Source organism: Panthera tigris, chromosome A2 (assembly GCF_018350195.1).
Source record: "Panthera tigris isolate Pti1 chromosome A2, P.tigris_Pti1_mat1.1, whole genome shotgun sequence".
NCBI lineage: Eukaryota > Metazoa > Chordata > Mammalia > Carnivora > Felidae > Panthera > Panthera tigris.
In genome coordinates, this window is record NC_056661.1 from 122,707,431 (window position 1) to 122,732,576 (window position 25,146).

Sequence of the window (25,146 nt, forward strand, 5' to 3'; positions counted from 1 at the left end):
ATGGTGAGTAGGGGAGGGGCAGACACAGAATCTGAAGCAGACCCAGTCTCTGAGCTGCCAGCACAGAGCCTGATGTGGGGCTTAAACTAATTAACTGCAAGATCATGACCTGAGCCAAAGTTGGATGCTTAACCAACTGAGCCACCCAGGCACTTTTTACTTTTATAAAGCAAAAATTACAGTTCCTACTATTTCCCTAAAATTTGATTAGATTCCTTAACTTATAATGCTTTGACTTGTAATTCTCTGACTTTACTATGGTGAGAGAGTGATATGCATTTAGTAGAAACTATACCTTGAATTTTCATCTTTTCCTGGGCTACTAATGTGTGGTACAATACTCTCTCCTAATGTTGGGCAATGACGGTGGCCACAGCTCCGTCAGCCATGTAGTCACAAGGATAAACAACTGTTACATTGACAACCATTCTGTTTCATACAAGTATTTTGTTTTTCACTTTCAGTAAATTATATTAGATATTCAACACTTCACTATAAAAAAGGCTTTGTGTTAGATGATTTTGCCCAGCTGTAAGCCGATGTAAGTGTTCTGAGCATGTTTAAGGTAAGTTAGGCTAAGCTATGACGTTTGGTAGCTATATTAAATGCATTACAGACTTATTGTAGTTTCAACTTAACAATGGGTTTATAGGAACATAACTCCATTGTAAATCAAAGAAGACGTGTATTGTTAATGCTTTTATACTTACGCTAAATTAATATGAAAATAGGTAAGTGCTGTCTGAAAAGAATAAAATATGGAAGCAATGACCATGAATAAAAATCAATCAAGTAAAAAACAATAAAGCCATCATGTATCATTCAATTTAAAAAAGTTGTATGGAGGTGCCTGGGTGGCTCAGTCGGTAAGCATCCCACTTCACTGACTTAAGCTCAGGTCATGATCTCATGGTTTGTGAGTTCAGGCCCTGCGTCAGGCTCTGTGCTGACAGCTCAGGGCATGGAGCCTGCTTCGGATGCTGGGTCTCCCTCTTTCTCCCTCTCTCTCTCTCTCTCAAGAATAAATAAATATTAAAAAAAAAAAAGTTGTGGGGCACCTGGGTGACTCAGTCAAGTTAAGCACCCAACTTCTGCTCAGGTCATGATCTCATGATTAGTGGGTTTGAGCCCCACATTAGGCTCTGTGTTGACAGCTCGGTGCCTGGAGCCTGCTGTGGATTCTGTGTCTCCCTCTCTCTACCCCTCACCCACTCATGCTCTGTGTGTGTCTCTCTCTCAAAAAAAATAAACATTAAAAAAAATTTTTTTAAGTTGTATATAAAAAAAACCTGTATGGGGCGCCTGGGTGGCTCAGTCGGTTAAGTGTCCGACTTCAGCTCAGGTCACGATCTCGCGGTCTGTGAGTTCGAGCCCCGCGTCGGGCTCTGGGTTGATGGCTCAGAGCCTGGAGCCTGCTTCCGATTCTGTGTCTCCGTCTCTCTCTGGCCCTCCCCCGTTCATGCTGTGTCTCTCTCTGTCTCAAAAATAAATAAACGTTAAAAAAAAAAAAAAAAAAAACCTGTATGAAAGATATATATATGTTTACATTTCCCTCCTTCAGAGTATATCTATCAAAGCCTAAACATTGCGTTCGAATGGGTTTCTCTGCCTGGTAGGAAACTAGCAATAAATACTTAAGCTTTATTCCAGAATCTTTTTTTTATTAGGAGTAACCAAAAGGGCCGCAAAAAGAACAGGTCCTATCTGAGCAGGCATGTTTGATTAGAACAGTGAGTTAAAACTCAGTAGCAAGTGGTAAGTGATGGTCAATAGCAATGAGGAAGGACTTGAAACCTGCAAGAATTTAAGAGAGGTGGGGGAATTCATTCCTTAAAACAATTCATCACCAATACTAGTTTCATTTGTGCAAAATTCTACTGCATATGTATCAACTTCTATACACATGCTTGGCAACTTTAATCTTTTCAGTCCAGTTAATAAAAATGGCAAGCCATCCTTACTGAGGATAATTAGAGTAGTTTTTACAATGAAGGCTTAGGAGAGATAAAGATAGAAAATAATACCAGTGGTTAGAAATTATGCCCTAATCGAGTTCATAAGGAAAAAATGTAGGCTATGAGAGTGGCTGATAGTCTGTGTTTTGGTATAATAATTACATCTACTACTTATTAAGCAGTTACCATGAGTTGGATATTATTAAATTACATTTATCAGTTTTTATAAACACTTCTGACCCCAAATGTGTGGGTTTTCTTCCTCACACCAACAATCTTCCAACTCTTCCAACAATTCAATACAATTCTGACACTATCTAGAGTTAGTGTCTGATCCCACGAGATAAGGACTTAGTCCACAAGTCTGTCCCCACTTCAGATGCCAGTCACGAGTCCCAGGTTGCCAAACATACTTCCGATGGATTGGGTGTAAATTTGAGGATTTTTATTTATTTATTTATTTATTTATTTATTTATTTATTTATTTATTTTTTCAATATATGAAATTTATTGTCAAATAAATTTGACAATGCTCATCCCAAAAGGTGCCCTCCTCAATACCCATCACCCACTCTCCCCTCCCTCCCACCCTAAATTTGAGGATTTTTAAAACTACCTCCTCAGGTTCCATAATTTGCAAGAATAACTCACAGAACTCAGGAGAGTGCTTAATTACTATTACAGGTTTAATATAAAGAATATAACTCAGAACAGCCAAATGAAAGAGAAGCATAGGGCAAAATACGAAACACTTAAAGTTAGAGGTCTTTATAGACATCTGGTATGTAGGTAGGTTTGATTAAATAAATTATTGGCCAGGAACTTCAACCCCTTCTCCTCACAGAAGGGAGAGGGGGTTAAAAGTTCTACTGCTCTAATCATGTCTTGATCTTTCAGTCAACCAGCCCACATCTTGAAGCCATCTTGGGGGCCCCCAGCTACCAGACCACCTCATTAGCATAGAAAAGACACTGTTAAAGCTTCCCAGAGTCCAAGTGTTTTAGGAGCTGTGTGGCAGGAACCTGGGACAAACACCAAATATATATTTCTTATTGTATCACAGATAAAACAAGAAAAATCCGAGAAACTGTTACAGTCAAGATGAGGACACATAATGACAAAATGTATGTGGTGCCCTGGATGGAATTCTAGGACAGAGAAGGACATTAGGTAAAAACAAAGGAACTCTGAACAAAGTATGGATATTTAAAGATGTATGAATATTTGTTCATCAATTTCAACAAATGTACCATACTAATGTAAAATGTTAGTAATAGGGGAAACTGGTTGGGACTCTACTTATTTGCTCAATTATTTTGTTAATGTAAAATTGTTCTAAAATAAGTATTTAATAATGAAGTATATTGACTATGAGAAATGGTTTCTCTTCTCTCTGAACTCTGAACATCCTGAGCATGTCTTCTGACAGGCTTCCTCTGTATATTTATCTCGCTGCCCTAAAGGACCTTCCAGCTGTAGCAGTTTCAGCCCACTAGCCACACCTTTGTGTCTTTTAGTTAAAAATTCTTAAGGCAATGCACAATCTAAGCCCAGTGCCAGAAGTCATTTGCTTACCTACCAGCTAACAGGCCCACCCTGCTTAGGTAGTTACTGCTGGTTCCATTATTTGTGACCAGTTTAAGCTATGTCCACTAGACATTCACAGGTTTGTACAGATTCTCTAGGGTGGGGGTTTGAAAGATGGCGCAGGGGATAGGCAGAACATGACCCCTAAAACACAGCTGTTACAAAGAGATAAAACTAAGATATGAACCCAAATTTTCAGAATCCCAATCAAATGTTTATTCCCTTTGAAAAAGTAACCTATTAAAATTACAAATTAAAAAAAGAGCTCTTTCAACGTTTTCCTTTTAAAAGCTACTAGCAAGCTGCACATATATCACACTCTGAATTGATATAACATATTATGTATACATACGTGTATGTAAAGACTAATTTCTATACTACAAATCATAAGTAAAGTTGGTCTGCCTGATGGGCTTTTATTATTTTTCACAAAGACAGCAAACTGTTCTTAGGATGGTATCACTGTGGGATTTTATGAAAGCATTGATTTTTAACTCTACTTGGTTTAGAGAAGTGATATAACAGACCAATCCATAGTTTAAGTACACACAAGTAAGTGTGTGGCAGTTAGTTCCCCTCCCCTACCACATGGGTTATAAATTTTTGGTTTGGAACAAAAGGAAACTCCCACAGTTCTATAAGCAGGACAGCAACAATAAAATGAAATTTCTGAAATAAAAATATTTGCTGGGTATAGAGGTGAAGAAAAAAAATAGGGGTTCCTGGGTGGCTCAGTCAGTTAAGCATCCGATTTCAGCTCAGGTCATGATCTTATGGTTGGTGAGTTCGAGCCCTGCATTGGGCTCTGTGCTGACAGCTCAGAGCCTGGAGCCTGCTTCAGATTCTGTGTCTACCTCTCTCTGCTCCTCTCCAGCTCACACTCTATGTGTGTGTCTCTCTCTCAAAAATAAATAAACATTAAAAATAATTTAATTGTAGCAATAAACAAAACTTATCAATATTAGTGGCATATGAGACATGGGAATTGACATATCTTATAATGTTAGTTATGGAAAAATATTTCTGAATTCAATCTGGGGCCAGCAGGACAGTTTCTTTAATCAATTAGAACATGTAACTGAGGCTGAAGTATTCCAAGTATATGAACCTAAAATGATCTTACTTAATATGGTGGTAGACTGTCAACTTACTTTTCATGAATATTTGACCCCAGATGTTCATGTGCATAGCACATTATTGTGAGTAAACATGGGATTATGCACTCCAGTAAGCACGTTAAAACGCAATTTGGTGAGTAACTTGTCTTGACGAATGGGTTTTAAATAAAAACAACAACTAAAAACATCCCCAATTTTGAAGCAAATATTGTTTATAATGTACCTTAAATAGGTACATTCTTGAAACACTCTTACAATAAAATTGGAAATAAATTTCTAAAAAAATGTTATGCAAGAGGTTTGGGGGAAAAACGAACACAAAGATACTTCCTGGCAGTTTGAGACAAGAAGAAATAACACTCAAATACAAAATAAACTATTCTGAATTCCAACTGGGTTAAATGGCATTGTTCCAACCACTGAGAAGTTACACCTTTTCATAATCTAAGTCATTCTAGCCAGGGTGCAGAAACAACTCTGTCCGAATTGGATCAGTCACAACGGTTTGGCTGCAGGAATTAGGGAACAACCAACCAGTCTAGAACGTTCAGTTTATTTCTTGAGAAACGGGTTTGGCTGCAGGAGGTGGCTTATTTCCGAATCACCTATTTGCTGCCTTTCTGTTTCAAATGGAGACATAGCCAAAGCCAGAGGAGTGACACCACGGAGGGTCCAGACCGGGTCACTGGCCCTCGGGCGGCCGCTCGTGGGGTGAATGGGTCCCCAGCGTGCCCAGTGCATTCCAGAAGCGCCAGCGCGGGAAGGTAAGGCCGGACGGAACACCCTGCGGCCCATCAAGCGCTTGGGCGCACCAACCCCCGTACTCACCATCTCGATGATCTTGGTCTTCCGCCCTGTCTTCCTCTTCAAGGTGAATATGTACTGGGCCAGTACCACCCCCGCCACCAGGGCGCACACACTGGCGCTCGCCACCGCGCCCATCCTCGCCACGGCCGCCCGGTCCATGAACAGGGTGTCCTGCTTATCCGGGCCGGAAAAGAAGAGGTCGCTGGGCGGCTGCGGTCTGCAGAGAAGCCCGGACGCCCCGCCCCGCCCCGCCTCTCTGCAGGAGCCCCGCCCCCGCCCCCTCCTGCCTGAGCTCCGCCCCGCGGAAAGCCCCGCCCCTGTGAGCGGACACAGGGACGGGTAGGCTGGGAGGGGCGTGGCCTGCTTCCCCAGCAGAGGCGCCGGGTCGGTTTTCCTCAGAGCCTCCGTTTGAGGAAGTATCCAAAGACCGAAAAAGGAATGGTATAAATTATATCTCTGCTAATGAGGACCAGCACGTGGTTCACTCCAGGCCCGTCCGGTAGAAATCTGATTCTAACCACTACCCACGCAGAAAAAGTCTTCTACCTTCCGCCCTCCTCAGCCGCTTAGGACTACAGCCCCCAGAAGGCCTCAGCAGTGGTATGTGCTATGACAAACTGCTGAACAGCAAAAGAAACAGTAAAAAGGCCACCTATAGGGGCGCCTGGATGGCTCAGTCATTTGAGCATCCGACTCTTGATTTTGGCCCAAATTATAATCCCAGGGTTGTGGGATGGAGTCCTGCTTCAGGCTCAGAGCTGAGCCTGGAGCCTGCTTAAGATTCTCTCCCTCTGCCCTTCCTCCCCTCCCTGCACTCCCTCTCTCAACAACAAACTCAATTTTAAAAATGGGACAAAAGATTGAAAAGATGCTCAACATCACTAACCACCAGGCAAATGCAAATCAAAACTACAATTAGATACCACTTCACACACATTAGGGTAACCATTATTTTTTTCAAAAGACAATTACAAGTGTTGGTGAGGATGTGAAGGAATAGGAACTCTTGTACACTGTTGTTGGAAATGTAAATTGGTGCAGCTACTATGGAAAACCACAGACATTCCTCAAAATTTTAAACTAGGAAAAAAGAATAGAATTACCATATGATCCAGCAATGCGGATATATATCCAAAAGAATTGAAAGCAGGTACTCAAATATCAGCACTCCCATTGCAGCACTGTTCAGAATAGCCAAAATGTGGAAACAACTGAAATGTCCATCAACAGATGAATGAATAAAGAAAATGTGGTATATATATTAAATGCTTTGCTATTCAGCCTTTAAAAAGGAGGACATTCTGCAGTATTCAACAATACTGATGAACCTTGGGCACATATGCTAAGTGAAATAAACCAGTCACAAAAAGACAAATACTTCATTATTCTACTTATATGAGATAGTCAAATGGTTAGAAAGTAGAATGGTGGTTCTGGGGTTGGGGAAAGCAGAAGAGAGGTAGTTGTTCAATTGAGTACTGAGTTTCAGTTTTGCAAGGTGAAAAAGGTTCTAGAGACCTTAGACAAACAAAAATAGTTAACACTACTGTATATTCTAATATGGACAAATCGGTAAATTTTATGTGTTTCATAGCACAATTTTTAAAAATGTGCAATGACAACAGCTTAAAGATGGTTTGAAGTTAGGCAGTGTCCGCCTCTGCTGTCCTTTTCTGCTACATTCCACTCACTGCCTCTTAAATCATTTCATCCTCTTTGTAAGCATCAGGACTTATTCTCACCTGCCTGGTCTCTTGCAAGGGACTGATGCAATTTCCTTTACTGATCTCTATGGGTGACACAGAAGGGATCCAGAGAGGTTCTTTGGAGCTGGTGGTGCTGCCTGGTGAAGCTCTTTTTTTTTGCCTGGGACGTGGAACAAATTGGAGTAGGGGAATAAACAAGGGGGAGCAGTGAAGCTACAGGTTGCTTTTCTCTGTGCCCTCCATTCCTGATCTGGGACCCCGGCAGGAGTTCTTAAAGGTCAATTTGTGGGAAGAGCATTCTTAGAAATGTAAAGGAGGGCCTACCTGATCAGGCATCTGGTAAGAAAGCAAGTCTGGAATTAAATATCAGGTACACGAGTGTGCTATGTCTTGTTTTGTGGGCAAGATTAATTCCCTGATGCCATAAAATGATTTGAGGGATATAGAGTGATCAGTTTCTTAGGAAGGATGTTAGCCTTTTTGTTCATTTTAATATAAGCACAATATATGTGAGACCCTGTAACTATATCTGAGAAAAAGATGACACAAATTTTAAAGTATTCCATTAAGAATGTTATGTGCTGCTTGAGCATCCTTCCCTGTGACCTACACTCAACAAGTCCCCAGCAAATGGTAAAGCAAATTTCAGCCTATGAAGTTGGATTCATACACTAATACCTCATGATTCCTTCTTGCAATAGGATTATTGCTTCTACTTCCCTCTACTTTGTGGGTCACAGCAGTTTAGATTGATTTAGCTGATTTTAAGACCAAGATTCAGAAAATGAATTACTAATTTCTTAATCACACAAAATTTGTACCCAAAATTTCCTTTTGTGTACAAAGGGAAAATGTTTTGTGTTTGCTTTGTTTGAACCAAATGATCTTTATTAATCCTGTTAAAGACAAGGATATTCAGAAACCTTCAGTAAGGTCTTTCAGATATACTATCAGTTCCATCTTGAAGCCAAAAGGGAAATCTATGTTGTGATTTTTAATTTTTAAATTGTTATTATTTTTAATTAGGTAAGCTCTACAACCAACATGGGGCTTGAACTCACGCCCCCAAGATCAAGAGTCACATGCTTCTCTGACTGAGCCAGCCAGACACCCTATGTTGTGATTTTTAAATCTACCAATTTCTTTTAAGTGTAGTTTTATTTATTTATTTACTTATTTATTTATTTATTTATTAATAACATTTATTTATTTTTGAGAAACAGAGAGTGAGTGAGCTGGGTAGGGGCAGAGAGAGAGAGGGAGACGGAGAATCCGAAGCAGGTTCCAGGCTTGAGGCAGGTTCCAGGCTCTGAGCTGTCAGCCCAGAGCCTGATTCGGGCTCAAACCCATGAGCCGTGAGATCATGACCTGAGCTGAAGTTGGATGCCCAACTGACTGAGCCATGCAGGTGCCCCTAAATCTACCAATTTCTTTAAAAAGGAAATTAATGGTATGAAATCTTTTAACAAATGAGATTTTGTTATTTCTACAATTACCATTGTAGTCTTTGATTGGGTTAATTAGCTTCTGAATGAAACCAAAAGTAACTGTGCACCAAAAAAGTAATTTGGTAGCCTGATGGAACATAGATAATGATATAAATAGGGTAAATAGGAAGGTTGACTTAAAATTTCATCTCCCTTGCCAACTTTAAGTTCCACTAATTTCTGCCTTGTCCTACTTTTTTCTAATGGCTTCATTATTTATGACTCTTTTATCTACCCTGGCTAATGTCATGGAATACATTTGAACTGGGAGTTTGGTTGCTGCAAGACTCTTGAACATTGGTTGGAATGGGGTTGGTAATTCTATCTCAGTTTTAAATTACACTAAAAGAGCCTAAGTGATTTGAAGTGGGTCCAGGGAAAATATGAGAATATCAACATTGATTCTGGGTTATCAGAGGATTCAGAGTGAGCTAGGAGATATTTCAGGCTGGAAAGTTGGGGAACATTCTGGTCTGGGTGGCAAGGGAATGATGTATATTTGGTGGTCCAATAATAGCACATATTACAATGTTCCTATGCATCTGGAGTACACAAATGAGAATATGGGGACATTAAATATTGGTACTTCTCTTTCAAGTAGTTGATCTTAAAAAGATCAGTAAAGGTGTATTTTTTAAGTTTTTTTTTTTTTAAGTTTATTTATTTTGAGAGAGAGAGAGGGAGAGAGAGAATCCCAAGCAGGCTCATCCACTGTCAGCTCAGAGCCCTATGTGGGGCTCGATCCCACAAACTGTGAGATCATGACCTCAGCCAAAAATCAAAAGTGGGACACTTGACTGACTGAGCCACCCAGGTGCCCCAATAAAGGTGTATTTTAAGGGTTTATTGCATTTGTTTAAGACTCACTGCCAGATCTGAAAGTTTATTTTTTATTTTTTTATTTTTTTAAACGTTTATTTATTTTTGAGACAGAGAGAGAGACAGAGCATGAATGGGGGAGGGGCAGAGAGCGGGGGAGACACAGAATCGGAAGCAGGCTCCAGGCTCTGAGCCATCAGCCCAGAGCCCGTCGTGGGGCTCGAACTCACAGACCGCGAGATCGTGACCTGAGTGAAGTCGGACGCTTAACCGACTGAGCCACCCAGGCGCCCCAAGATCTGAAAGTTTAATCATCTGCTGATCTGCATGGTTATGTAACACAATTAGCAATAATAAACAATGCAAATGTTTTTCAGAAACTCTTCCATATATGTTCATATTCATTTCACATTTATTTATCTGCTATGTATTTTTTCTTCAGTTCTACTTCTTAGCATAAAGAGAAGACATTGGTTGGAAGTATCTTGGAAGTAAAAACTTCCTTCCTTCCTTTTTTCTTTCATTTTTTACAGTTTTTTTCTTTTAATTTTCATTTGGAAATAATTTTAGACTCCCATAGAAGTTGCAGACATAGTACATAGAATTCCCTTGTGCCTTTCACATAGGCTTTCCCCAGTGATACCATCTTACAGCTATATCTTACAGCCCAGTTACAAAGTAAGTTGACATTGGTACAACGCAGAAACTCTACACATCTTACTTGGATCTCATCAGTTTCCACGTGCACTTTCTTTTGTTGTTGTTATACAGTTCTAAGAAATTTTGTCAGGTGATAGGATCCAGAACAGGATCCAGAACCAGGATCCATCATCATCCCAAAGAAGTTCCCTTATATGACCACTTTATAGTCACATTCTCACCCAAAACCAACCCCTGAAACCACTGATATATTCAGTGTAATGTCCTTATTTAGGCTTCATCTAATTTCTGTGTATCAGTGCTTCATTTTTTTTTTTTTTTCTGATTTGTATTCCATGATATGGATATACCAGTTTCACCATATACCCGTTACACACTGAAGGGCATTTGGGTTTTGTTTTTGTTTTTTTTCTTCTTGAATGTTGCTTTCGAAAAACCATGAAAAGGACATAGCATCAAGACTTAACATTCATTGGGTACGTAATAGTGCCAGGTTGAATAGTTTTATTGACTCAATCTGCAGCCTTACTTTTTCTCCCCTCCCTGGAGGCTGTGCGGTAGGACTGAAAGTTCCAACTTTCTAATTACCAGTTTGGTCTTTCTAGTGACTAGCCTTCATCTGTACTATCTAGAGGCTCTATCCTGAGCCACTTCATTAGCATACACTTTTTGTGTGGTTCAAAGGGGCTTGTTTTGAATAACAAAAACACTCTTCGCTAAGGAAATAACTAGAGTGTTTAGGAGCTCTGTGCCAGAAACCAGAGACAAAGACAACATGTATGTTTTTCTTATACCACAGGCCATGGATCTGTAACAAAAAAGATTATAAGAATGAAAAGATACTAACATATTACTAGAGTCCATTCAATAATTAATAATTAGTCCAGTCCATTATCCTTTCATATGAAAATGTCTCCCAGGGCGAGGCTTCTCAGGTTTATAGGCACACATTCTAGATCTTAACTGTTGTAAAACCATAAACGGCTTCATCCTTTCAGGCAACTAGTACGTGTAATGGAGCTAAGAGACAAGGTTATCTTTTATTCTGATCTACTTTCAAGGTATTAATGTAATATTGGATTTCCCTCACTTACACAACTCATTTACTCATTTATCCTCAGCTACTGTTCCTCCTTCTCTCCATTTATACCCAAACTTTTCCACCTTCTGAAAGTTAGATTGGGTCACTGTGCCAGTCTGTACTGCAGGCAGCAGTTCTAGTTTGGTAGGCACCTCCCATCAGTCCATCCCCATTCATACCATAAGGTATGAAGCCACTTGGAGCCCTCCAGCCAACCTAGTAGTTTACTAGCTTTTGTAAGCATCCTTAGCCTGTATGATTGACTAATTAAACCTTTCTTTCTATATCTATAGATCATGCATTCTTTCCTAAAAAAAAGAACAGAGACCTTCTATACATCACCAGACCCTGTTGTACCACTCCCGGGCAACAAGGAACCAGACTCCCTTGCACAACCTCTGAGCACCACAATAACATCTGTAGCTGGTACCACGAGTCTGCACATAATCAAGAATTGTTACAGACCACTGCACTCCCTTAACTGATTAACCGCTTTAAAAAAATCTCTGGGCTGGGCAGAAACCTCAGAGTTGGCATTTGGACAAGTCTGCCTTTTCTCCAGGTGGCCATTCTTTCCTGAATAAAGCTCATATTTCTTTCCAATCAATCTCTTGTGTATTGGCTTTTTGAGTGAAGGGCAGTTGAAATTGGGTTTCAGTAACAGGTAGGGTTACATAGGTACAGAACTGGTGGACTATTTTTACCACCAGGGAATATAGCTGCATTCACTATTAACCTTAATTTTGCCAGACAGAATGAAAGCACAATCCTCCCCTATCAGGCCCTTAAGGAATTCTAACATAATACTTTAAAAAAATTTTTTTTAATGTTTTATTTTTGAGAGACAATGTGAGCAGGGGAGGGGCAGAGAGAGAGGGAGACACAGAATCTGAAGCAGGCTCCAGGCTCTGAGCTGTCAGCACAGAGCCCAACTTGGGGTTCAAACTTGTAAACCGTGATATCATGACCTAAGCTGAAGTTGGACACCTAACCGACTAAGCCACCCAGGCACCCCAATAATGAAAAAAATATAGTTCTAGTCTTTTGCCTTGGGAAGAATTGCACAGTCCTGCTAGCATCCTCCCTCAGATGCTCATAGCCAGATATACCAGAAAGACAAAGGAATCTATCTAGGAGGGATACTCCCCTTCATTTTGAATGTAAGCACACACTCATGCCTATCTTCCTTCACACCCCCTGATTTAAACAACCAATATTCAATTGCGAATTCCAATTCTCTATTCATTATTTGTATGTTTAGTAAGTAAGTAAGCTCTACACCCAATGTGGGGCTTGAACTCATGACCTCGAGATCAAGGGTCGCATGCTCTACCAACTGAGCCAGGTAAGTGCCCCTCTCTTTGCCCATTTTAGAGATTATGGGCTGTAAAGCATTTTCTTTGGTCTGAAGAAATATGATTAAAAAAAATATGATTCAGTGGTCCAAATTTGGTGTAATATCCTCTGTTCAGATTCTATTAAAGTACTCTGATACATTTGCTTTGAACACTGGTTAAGCAAAGTCCAGCCCCAAAACAGTGTCCATTCTTATCAAGACCCATCGGTAGCCCCAGGGGGCTGGGCATGTCTGACTTGTCAGCCATGCTCAAGGCCTTGCCATTGGGAATCTGCCACATAGCTATCCGCAGTCTCTGACTCTTGGTTGGCAAACAGAACAGTCCTTATTGACATTTCGTACCTCAGAGGGCATGAAGGAATAGGTCTACATTCAGCCCATCTCTGCATTGCTGCAGTCCCCTCAACACCCACTCATTGACCCAGGTGGCCACCACAAGCAAACACACAAGGGTATCCACTTGTCAATTTCAATTACTTTCAGAACTTGGAACCCTCTGGTTTCAATGATTTACATTTTTTGCCCTCCTCCGGTGTGCATTACTTTCTTGGTGAGCAGAGGTTTTAGAAGTACTTTCTAGGGGCATGCGGGTGGCTCAGTTGCTTAGGCATCCTACTTAGGCTCAGGTCATGATCTGTGAATTCGAGCCCTGCGTTGGGCTCTTTGCTGACAGCTCAGAGCCTGGAGCCTGCTTCAGATTCTGTGTCTCCCTTTCTCTCTGCCTCTCCTCTGCTTGCACTCTTTCTTGCTCTCAAAAATAAACATTAAAAAAAAAAAAAAAAGTACTTTATGTTGTTCCAGAATAATTATTCTATTTGGGGATGGCTTTGAGCCTATGGACTAAGCTGGGACCAACTAATATTTGAGCTTGGTCCAGCATCAAGGTCCAATCCAGTATTCTCTTTTATTTTCATTTTAGCTATTACAGCTGACAACAACCAAGATATTATATATTTCGCATTTTTCTTATTAGTCTTCATCTCCTTATGCATCAAGTGAGCCAACTCCCTGGAAATTGAGTCCATCCCTAAATCCCACTGGTACCTTTTAGTTTAGCAGGACAGCTCTGTTCTGTACCACAGGTGACCATATGGTCAGTCAGGAATCAAAGATAGCTCATCACTGGCATTTTGGCATTCTCTTCCCAAACTGTAGGTTTATCTAAGTGAAGGAAGTTCTAGTGAATCTCACCTTTTTTTTAACACCAAACGTATATTTTTATTTTTTTTAAGTTCATTTATTTATTTTGAGAAAGAGAGAGCATGAGTGGAGGAGGGCGGAGAGAAAAGGAGAGAAAGTGAATCCCAAACAGACCCCGTGCCGCCAGTGTGGAGCCTGATGCGGGGCTCAAACCCACAAACTGTGAGATCATGACCTGAGCCACCCAGACACACCCCCCAAATATATATATTTGAAACAACAACCAATTCTCTACACCAACTGGGTTCAATTGAATTGGACAATTCAATTCTGACAACACCCAGAGTTAGTGCAGTACCCATAAGACAGCCCATAAGACTGCCCTGACTCAGATGCCAGTTTTGAATGGGGTGGCCAGGCCACAAAACTTCTGTCCAGCCAACTACCAATTTGGTAGTTTTCTACCACCACCTCCTCAGGTTTGCAAATTCACTAGAACTCACAGATCTCAGTAAAGCACTTTACTCATATTTACCAGTTTATTATAAAGGACACAGCCAAATGGAAGACAGAGCTAAGAAAAGGTATGGGGTTTGGGGATGGCACAGAGTGTCCATGCCCTCTCTTGATGCATCGCCTTCCTGCCATATCAGTATATATACAAATAGTCAATTTTTCTTCATATCATTTCTCTTGCCTACTATGAACAGAGTCGAATTTAATGGAAAAAGGATACACCAACCCCAAAGCTCTCTCAATCTCCTGGTTGAAGTTTGTTTTTTGTTTTTGTTTTCCCACTCAATCTTCAGCAACCTTCCCCCTCCCCCCTGCCAGGAGGTGGAGAGGGAAATTTAAAGCTCTAATCTTGTTTGGTCATTCTGGTGACCAGCTTTCACCCTATAGTTATCTAGGGACCTTACTCTTCTCTAGAGAGAGGTATAGGTTTGTGTCGCTTCTTACACATTAGTTTGCTGGAATTCAAAGAAAAATATGAGGTTTGGCTTAATTTGTTAAAAACCTACATCTGGTGAGGGTAGAGCTAGTAAAAACATTTTGAATTAAGAAATTTTGTTTCATAATACTGTACAAGAATAATCATATTCCCTTTTGTTGGACCAATCATACCAGAAAGCATGAATTATGCTGACTTATTGGATGGCTATAAAAGTTGTTTCTTTTTCATATTACTGTACTGAAAACAACATACAACACACTATCCTATTTTTATACTAATTGCTTCTGCATCAGTTTGCTAGGGCTGCCATAATGAATACTACAGATTGAGCAGTTTAAATAACAGTAATTTATTTTCTCATAGTTCTGGTGTCTACATGTCCAAGATCAAAGTTTTGGTAGGTTTGGTTTCTTTTGTGGCCTCTCCATGACCTGCAGATGGCTGCCTTCTCACCATGTCCTCACACTTTCTTTCTGCCTCACACCTCTGGGTCTTTATTAGATCACCAGCTATACTGAATTAAGGCCCACCCAAATGATCTCATTTTACCTTAATTACCTCATTAAACGTCCTATCTCTAAATATTGTTAAATTCTGATCTCCTGGGGGTTTGACTTCAACATACGAATTTTAAGGGGCGCTTGGATGTCTCAGTTGATTAAGCATCTGACTCTTGATCTCAGCTCAGGTTAAGATCTCACAGTTTGTGAGACTGCACCCTGCCTCGGGCTCTGCACTGACAGCAGAGCCTTCTTGGGATTCTCCCCCTCCCTCTCTCTCTGCTCCTTCCCTGCTGGCCTCTATTTCTCACTGTCTCAAAATAAATAAACTTAAAAAAAAACAACATGAATTTTAAGAGGACATGAGTCAACTTAATATCTTTTCTGCATTTTTTTATGTTTTAAAATTGATCTTTAACATATTTTAGTTCTTAGGGCACCTGGCTGGCTCAGTTGGAAGAGTATGTGACTCTGGATCTTGGTGTCGTAAGTTTGAGCCCAATGTTGGATGTAAGGATTACTTTAAAAAAATAAATAAATAGGGGCACCTGGGTGGCTCAGTTGGTTAAGCATCTGACTCTTCATTTCAGCTCAGGTGATGATCTCACAGTTAGTAAGATTGAACTCTGCATTGACAGCATGGGGTCTACTTGGGATTCTCTCTCTCACTCTCTCTCTGCTCCTTCCCTGCTTGCTCTCTCTCTCTCAAAATAAACAAACTTTGAAATAAATAAATTAAAAACAATAAAAATATTTTATTAAAAAATTTTTAATGTTTATTCATTTTTGAGAGAGAGAAGGAGAGGGAGCAGGGGAGGGGCAGAGAGAGAGGGAGACACAGAATCCCAAGCAGGCTCCAGGCTCTGAGCTGTCAGCACAGAGCCCAACATGGGGCTCAAACTCACAAACTGCAAGATCATAAGCTGAGCCAAAGGTGGACACTTAACTGACTGAGCCACCTAGCACCCCAGAAATAATAAAAATATTTTAGTTCTATATCCCTGTTATTTAGAATTTGTATTTGCTTTTTATTAAAATTTACAGGCATAAGTTTTGTTTTTTGTTTTGTTTTTTTTTTTTCAAAATGCTCAAAGTAGTTAGATTGAATCCAGACAGCTCTCTGGCTACTAAGAAAGCAAACTGATAACTCTATTGTTCAATGTATATACAAACAGTCCGTTTTTCCTCATCCATTTCTTTTGTTTATAATGAAAACAGCAGAATCTAGGGGGAAAACTGAAAAAATAAAATTAAATAGGGAAAGAAGAAGAGTAAGAGAGATTAAACTGCACTGAACACCTAATACATTATTTTGAAGTATAATCTGGACTCTGAGTTCCTACCGAGAGAAGGTGGAAAGGCCTTCTATTCAGACAGTATACGGTTTCTCAAGGACTGGGTACCCTGTCCCCATACCTAATGATTATTAAACATTATGGTTCCCCAACTATTTGGCAACATAAAGTAGTTATACCTCAGATATACTGCCAGAAAACAATTTCAAACCTACAACAACTCCACCTGCTTGGCTGGGTTGGATATAACCATCTAGGTAACGTACTGCCTACGCATACACACCTAAAAAAGCTTCTCAACTGCTATGCCACGTGTGGAGGTTAACGGTATGCTAGGATGTTGCTTTCTCCCAAGGATGTAAACAAGAATCATCATTAGTGCATGTCCTAACAATAACAAAATCTTCTACTGAGATGTAAAGGTCTGGTAGATACAGGGGAGATTGAGATTTAGGATTGAGCAGTCTGCTAGTTGTATGTGATGCCCTGAGGATGTGTGAAAATGCAGAGGGAGAAGGTGGAATAAGAGAGAGGAAACATAAGGACCGTAACATAGAGAATGTGAACACTGAAGACAGAAATTTTAGAAGAGAAGCCAGTAAAAGACTTTAAGAAGGGCAAGCAGGAAAAAAGAAAAGAAAAAAAAAAAAAAAAAAAAAAAAGAAGGGCAAGCAGAGAGGAAGGAGAATGAGGTGGGCTGGTACCTGGGAGGCAAGGTTTAGTGACATGAGGACTGAAGTTTCCGTGCCATTAGCAGCAAGGGGTTCATTAGTGTTCTTGGTGAGGGTGGATGAATGAACACGGTGGTAACAAAATCAAGATTTGCAGTGAGTGAAGGAGCAGGAGGTGGAGAAGCCTGAGTGTTTATGACCTTTTATAAAGAAATTTAGCTGGCGCCTGGGTGGCGCAGTCGGTTAAGCGTCCGACTTCAGCCAGGTCACGATCTCGCGGTCCGTGAGTTCGAGCCCCGCGTCGGGCTCTGGGCTGATGGCTCGGAGCCTGGAGCCTGTTTCCGATTCTGTGTCTCCCTCTCTCTCTGCCCCTCCCCCGTTCATGCTCTGTCTCTCTCTGTCCCAAAATAAATAAAAAAAAAAAAAAAAAAAAAAAGAAATTTAGCTGTGAAGGGAAGAAGGGATGATGACGATTGGACTCCATATAAGTGAAGGGAAGTGGGAAATTACTGATTCTTCCATTAACTAAAGCAATATATAGCAGTTATTTACCTAATTAGTACCTATTCTCCCCTCGTTCTTGGTGACAGCATCCCACCTTATTATAAGTGACAACATGCCCTGCTAAAAGATAAGAGCTCCTCAAAATCCTTTCAGCTGTGGGTAACTAGTGAGAGAGATAATGATCTGAAACTGCAGGAGTTTTCTAGTATTACTCCTTCAGAAAAAGATCAAACAGAGCAGAAGTTGCTGTGTGTACCATCTGCTCTGCTCTTTATCCTCTCCCGTTACCTTCCCTACCTTTGTACTTGGAGCAGGAATCTTGGATCATGATGCAGGTTGAAGAAGGAAACCAGTGCTAAATTCTTAGCACTTAGTTGGAGTAGGAAGAGAAGACATTGGGTACTTTGTGATGCCAAGACACCACCAAACCAGCACTCAGGCAGTCTGCCTCCAGAGTTCTTCATGTGAAAGAAAATCTTTCTTCTGTTTCACCCACGGCAAATTCTGTGAAACACAATTTCTACCAAGTAATGCAGTCATCCCAAATTTTCAATGCTCCCAGCAAGTCTTATTCCTGCCCTCTTTTGAAAAAAATCACGGTCGTCAGATGCTAAAGCACCGAAATTCCTGCCTTCAGGACTTCATTTCCCGCCTATCTCAGTAACTTTCTTCTGTCCAAGGCAAAGCATTGTAACCAGGCTTAGCTAACCTCACCTTGTGCTTCCTCAGAACTGCCTCCTAACATCCTTTCTCTCTCCACTATAGGTAACATCTCCCTGTCTCTCCATTCTGGCCTTACAGATACCTAAATCTCTCGCTTTAAAAACAAAACAAAAAACTCACAATAATCCTTACAACCCCACGACTCCCATTAACTACGATCCTAGGCCTTTCCTTTCTTTCCCATGCAAAAAAAGCGGAGTCCGTGTGTGCCAGCTTCTCTCTCCAACTGCCCATGTACCAGACCACAGACGACTTCCCCAGGCCCTCTGTTCCTCACTCTCCCAACCCAGGGCGCCCTAACTGCCAGAGCCTCTGCACCCCCGCTTTTACTCTCCGCAGCGGTAGGGGCCGGAGCGCCCCTCCCTTATGAATCGCCTACTTTCAGGTCCACACGGTCCAGGCTAGCCTCCTCCTTCCTCTCTCCTTCTCCTCCGTCAGCTCCTCTTCCTTCGTGTCAGGGGTGTTAGGCCCAAGAAGGAAGACCAGGGGCTCAGAGCAGGGGAGACAAGCTGTCTTCACCGAACACACTCAAATGGAAGGGACAGTCCGGGAGAGCGAGTGGGACAGGGAACCGACCCGTCCTCTGGAAGCGCCAACACCAGGGCGTCCAGGTGCCGGAGCGAGCATGGTGCCGAAAACTGCTCCAAGGCTTCTCCAGGTGTCCTTGGGAGGAGCAGTCAGGCTCCGATCCTCGCCCAGGGCGCATGCGTGAACCATCTGTGGGAGGCCCGCGCAGCGCGCAGAGCCCATAAAAGTGGGAGCCCATAAAAGTGGGAGCCAAGGCCCAGTGTCAGAGACGTTCCGGGTTGTGGAGGTTGGCTTAGAGCAGGTGGGCGTACCGAACACGGTGAGTGGTGGCGTTGGGTGCCGAGGGAGTGGAGGCGACTGACTTGCAGGACAGGGAGTGGGGTGTGAGTCGTGGGTAAAGAGAGGCTGGGTCCCCCGGGATGGGCTCCTCTGGACCGGGGAAGGGGCGCGGTGGGCACGCCCGAGAGGCTGAGGACGAGGGCGCTGCAGGCCAGGCCTAAGTGATGGCCCTGGAGTGGAGCTCCTGGGCACAGCCCGTCACGTTCGAGGCGCTGCGGGCAAGTTCTCTCCTGGCCTCAGTTTTCACTCTGTGCTGCTGCTGCTGCTGCTGCTGCTTGGGGAAGCCGAGACTTGTTTGTGCGAGATGCGGCCCGGGCTTGTGGGCAACGCTGCCCGGGTCCCCAACGCCGCGCAGCCCTGTGTCCGCGATCCCAGGCCAGCCAGAAGAGGTGAGGACCCTTCCACCCAGACTTGGAATTCTGAAAGGGAAACAGGAGAACTTCTCCGTTAACTGTAGTGTATGGCACTTGAGTGCGACTGCCCCTTCCTAAATATGAACACCTGTCTTTCAGCCTAGGACATGAACGCCTCTTCAGAAAACGCACATTTCGAGGGCAGTAACGCCAGACCCTTTTTTTATGTGCACGCCATGGGCCAGCAGCCTTACCTGAGTCCGTGGTGCCAGAGTCCCACCTATAATCCATTCTCTGTTCTTGGGGCAGGTAAGCAGTCCAAGAAGTTCAGTGCGGTTAGAGACCCTATCCCCTAAAGCAACGCCTGAGGTTTTCGAATACTTGAATCCATGATCTCCCTTTCCTCACTCTGTCCTGACACAGAAGAGATTATGGCAGCACATAGGGGCAGTGTTTGAAGTTCACCATTTTTATAGGTAACATTTGACTTCTAGCTATATGCCGGTTATTCTGCTAAATACTGGACGTAGGTTCTCTCATTTGACCTCAACATCCTGATGGACTAGGTATTATTGCTGTCTTTGTTTCACAAATGGGGGAACTGCGGCTCGGAGTCTGGGACTTGCCCAGAGTTACACAGGAGTCAAACCAAAATTTTATGTTATGAGACCAGTCTGGTAGAAGAAGTACCTTAGAGCTTCTAGTCCCTATAATTTTTTCAACAAGGCCTAAAAATTCTAAAAGCTTTTATGTGAGGTCAAAAAAGTACTCTGGGAGAAGAATGAGGAGGCTTAGCAGTTTGGAAGGTAGACATCTGGGATTTCATGCATTATAGGGTGGGAGGGATCTTTAGGCAGCACAGTTTACTATACATTATAGGGTGGGAGGGATCTTTAGGCAGCACAGTTTACTATACTATACGTAAAACATGTTCTGTACTTTATGCAACTTGTTTTCCAGGTAGAAAATTTGGTGTGACAAGGAGTGCTTTTGGGTTTGTCATTGCTTCCAGCTGGTAATAGAATCTTTTTTGCTCTGCCTGTTAATGACTCCATCCTCCCTAACCCTTGGCAACCACTAGTCATTTTACTGTCTCCATAACTCTGCTTATTTCTGAAGTAATTTCAGTGAAGAATTGATCTTTCATATAATGCCACTCTTTATTCCTGATCACTTTCCTTGTTCTGAAGTCTGCTCTGTCTGAAAGAAATAAAGCTTGTCCATTTCTTTCAATTAGTATTAGTATAGTACATCTTTCTCCATGCGTTTACTTTTCATCCCTGTCTTCTTATTTAATGTGAATTTTTTGTAGACCACAGTTTATGCCTTTTAGTATGTCTTGTAATGTTTTCTTGATTGGTAGGTATTCTGTTGTAGTGCTCTTAAATAATTTAGGCCTTTAGTGATGTGTTAAGTTGTGGAGATGGGACAGAGATCATAGTTTTACAGTTATAGAAGGACTGTGATTTTAGGTTTGTGCCTTTGGACAATGAATTACACATATACTTCACCTTCCTCCTCCCATTGGGTAAGGAAGGGTGGCTAGGGTGGGCTTGAGATAAGTATTTGCCTAACCCCCTGGTCATTTAGGCCCTGGTTAACTAGCTTGTTCTGAGATCTGGCTTGCTAAGAGTAGAGTTTTCCTGGCATATGTCACAATGCCTCTTCTTTTCCACTCTCCCTGGGGGAAGCACAGAGAATTTTTCTCCTAGATTTACCATGAGAAACTGGTTGAGCTACTGTAGATAAAACTCAAAAAAGCAAAGGGTCCCCTTGAAGTTTTTAACTCTCAGATGTATTGACACTGAGCCTGAAATTGACAATAACAGTTCAGGTTTCCCTACCCTATCACTAGTTTCTGTAGAGTTTTTAGCTATTGGATTTGTGTTCCTGTAAATTGTGGTTATCTCCATTCACATCTCTCTCCAGCATTGGGGATAGTACTTTGTCCTATAACCTACTGCTGTGAAGGATCTGAGAAGAGTTCTTGGTTTTTCAGTTCAGCTTTTTTATTTTGTTCAGAGTAAGTGATTTCCAACCTTCTTACACATCCAGAATCAGGTGTCTTCCACCTTTTTTTAATTTAAATTTTAGTTAAGATACAGTGCAGTATTGGTTTCAGGAGTAGAACCAAGTGATTTCATCACTTACATGATGCTTATGTAAGTGCTTATCCATTGCTTATCCCAACAAGTGCTCATTAAAAAAAAATTTTTTTTACTTTTATTTATTTTTGAGAAACAGTGAGACAAAGTGTGAGTGGGGGAGGGGCAGAGAGAGAAGGAGACACAGAATCTGAAGCAGGCTCCAGGCTCTGAGCAAGCAGTCAGCACAGAGCCTGATGCAGGGCTTGAACCCATGAACTGTGAGATCATGACCTGAGCCGAAGTCGGATGCACAACCGACTGAGCCACCCAGGCGCTCATTATATATATTATATATATCAATATATATATTAACAGGTGCTCATTAATACCCATCACTCATCTAGCCCATCCCCAACCCACCTCCCTCCATCAAACCTCAGTTTGTGTTCTACCATTAAGAGTCTTTTGTGTTTTTTTCCCTCTCTCCTCTTTTTTTCATCCCTTCCCATATGTTCATCTGTTTTGTTTCTTAAATTCCACATATGAGTGAAATCATATGGTATCTGTCTCTTTCTGATTGACTTATTTTGCTTAGTATAATACATTCTAGCTCCATTTATGTTGTTGCAAATGGCAACCTTTCATTCTTTTTGATGGCTCAGTACTATTTCATTGTATGTATATACCACATCTTCTTTATCCATTCATCAGTCGATGAACATTTGGGCTCGATCCATAGTTTGGCTATTGTTAATAATGCTGCTGTAAACATTGGGGTACATGTACACCTTTGAATCTGTATTTTTGTATCCTTTGGGTAAATACCTAGTAGTGCAATTGCTGTATCGTAGGGTAGGTCTATTTTTAGTTTCTTGAGGAACCTCCGTACTGCTCTACAGAGCAGCTGCACCAGTTTGCATTCCCACCAACAGCGCAAGAGGGTTTCCATTTCTCCACACCCTCACCAGCGCCTGTTTTTCATGTGTTGTAAATTTTAGCCACTCTGACAGGTGTGAGGTGGTATCTCATTGTGGTTTTGATTTGTATTTCCCTGATGATGAGTGATGTTGAGCATCTTTTCATGTGTCTGTTCACTACCTGGATGTCTTCTTTGGAAAAGTGTCTGTTCATGTGTTCTGCCTGTTTCTTCACTGGATTGTATTTTGGGTTTTGAGTTTGATAAGTTCTTTATAGATTTGGGATACTAATAACCCTTTGTCAGATATGTCATTTGCAAATATCTTCTCCCATTCCATAGGTTGCCTTTTAGTTTTGTTGATTATTTCCTTCACTATGCAGAAGTTTTTATCTTGATGAAATCCCAGTAGTTCGTTTTTAGTTTCCTTTGCCTCTGGTGATGTGTCTAGTAAGAAGTAGTTATGGCTGAGGTCAAAGATTTTGCTGCCTTTCTTCTCCTCTAGGCTTTTAATGGTTTCTTGTCTCACATTTAGGTCTTCCATCCATTTTGAACCTATTTTTGTGTATGGTTTAAGAAAGTAGTACAGTTTCACTGTTCTGCATGTTGCTGTACAGTTTTCCCAACACCATTTGTTGAAGAGACCATTTTTTTCCATTGGATATTCTTTCCTGCTTTTTTGAAGACTAGTTAACCATATAAGTTGTGGTGTCTACCACCTTTTAATGTTAATTAGATATGTAGTACACAGTGCTGTACAATTGAAATAGAGGACTAAATTGACATATTAAGGGAGATATACAGCATTTGTTTTTCTCTGTCCAACTAATTTATCTTAAGAAAATGCCCTCAAGATCCGTCTATTACAGAATGGTGGGCTTTCTTTTTCTTCTTTCCCTTCCTTCCCTTCCCCTCCCCTCCTTTTCCTCGCTATCTTTCTTTCCTTCCTTCCAAGATTTTGGTGGCAGTTGGAAAGGCACGTGGAAGGAGAATGTCCCAGAAAAGGGAAGAGTAGTTGACCTGAGGGGGAACCCACATATGGCTAGAGCCTATAGACTTAGTGGGAGACTGAGATGATACAGTGACAAACCAGATAATGAGGGCCTTTATGGCATCCTAAGGGATGGGGTCATTGTTCCTCATCTCCTGACTGGCAGTGATAAGCCCTTCAAATACTGTCTCTGGAATGAGGAGGGATCACAGTTGAGTCATAAAGATAATTCTGGTATGGGCGCCTGGGTGACTCAGTTGGTTAAGCATCTGACTCTTGATTTCAGCTCAGGTCATGATCGTGAGATTGAGCCCCACATTGGGCTCATGCTGACAGTGCAGAGCCTGCTTGGGATTCTCTCTCTCTCCTCTCTCTCCGCCCCTCTCTCTGTTCTCTTTCTCTCTCAATAAATAAACAAACTTAATTATAAAATAATAATTCTGGTAGTAGTGTGGATCACAAATCTATGATAATATATCAAAGAGATGGGTCAAGGAAGTTACTAGTAGTTACTGAGGTAAAAATGTGGGAGATCACTTAGATTTTACTGATTACTGGGAGACAAAAACCCAATTCTAACATCTATGTTTTTGCACAGGGTGACTCCTGTGGTGGATTCTGGTGGCAGGGATGTCCTATTAAGGTATTTTGTTCCACCATATGCTACAGTACAATATGTATGGTGGCAAGTTATCTGTCTCTTTAGGTATATGAACTTCATCCTGTTGACTTCAAACCTCTGTAGACAATCTTGAACTCCAAGCTGAGACTTGTCTGCTTCTTTTCAATAAGAGAAGAACCCTTATATGAAGGTTGTATGTATAAACATACATTATAAAAATGTATAAATACATTAGGCCAGGTCCAAGAGGCATTTTGATGCAGTACAACAGTGAAATTGAGTTCATAAGATCAATCTCACCATATTGAATAAATTGCCTTGTGAATGCTGATCTGAATAGAACTATTGCTTTTATATATTTAGAAGTTTTTTTTTTAGAGGTTATATCTTAACTTCATTTGTCAATTGTATATACCTTTCCCAAAATGAATTTATACAAGAGAAATTGTGTCTGGCATTATTGGCACCATTGCACTGCTTACTTCTGTAGAACGGAAAATGGGGAAAGATGTGTCTGTGAGGGAATAGTGCTGAATAAATAGGTTTAGAAATGCTCATACATACAAAGGACTTTTGTTCTTTACCCTGTAAGACCTGAAGTGAATTATATTCTTTCTTCAGCAGTGACTATGCTGAATTATGCTTAGTGGGTGCTTGGTCTCTTTGAAAAAGAGCTGCTCTAAGTAGGGGTGATTTATGATACACTATCTGATGGCCTGGCAACCAACCAGTCAGATCAGATGCTCACCATTGTAGCGAAGGAGGGTGCTGGAGGCCTCACTGTTCTGGTCATTGCCCTTTCACTTGTAAAATCCTGAGGATATTCAGGGAGAAAGTGGGGCCATTAGCTGCCAAAAGACATGGAAGAAGCCATATTTTAATCATTGGTGTGGCCACATGGCTACATACTGGCTGAATGTTGGGACCGGCTGCAGGAGACAGAGT

General features: G+C 41.5%; 1 protein-coding gene and 1 long non-coding RNA gene across 5 annotated transcripts in view; one reads left to right on the top strand and one right to left on the bottom strand.

Moving 5' to 3' along the window:
* Positions 1-5,707, bottom strand: part of NT5C3A (5'-nucleotidase, cytosolic IIIA) — a 51,594-nt gene extending 45,887 nt beyond the window's left edge. For 2 of the 4 annotated variants that reach the window (XM_007090522.2, XM_042969528.1), the window contains exon 1: positions 5,489-5,707. In XM_007090522.2, the coding sequence (XP_007090584.2) occupies positions 5,489-5,626 (138 nt within the window). In that variant the 5' untranslated portion in view covers positions 5,627-5,707. The remainder of the gene's footprint in view (positions 1-5,488) is intronic. The other 2 variants (XM_042969551.1, XM_042969546.1) reach the window with 2 other exon arrangements.
* An 88-nt stretch (positions 5,708-5,795) lies between these two features.
* On the top strand, positions 5,796-11,823 carry LOC122234174. The gene is made up of 2 exons (XR_006211948.1): positions 5,796-6,067; positions 11,514-11,823. It is a non-coding gene; the product is annotated as an uncharacterized LOC122234174 (long non-coding RNA).
* The last annotated feature ends 13,323 nt before the right edge of the window (positions 11,824-25,146 follow it).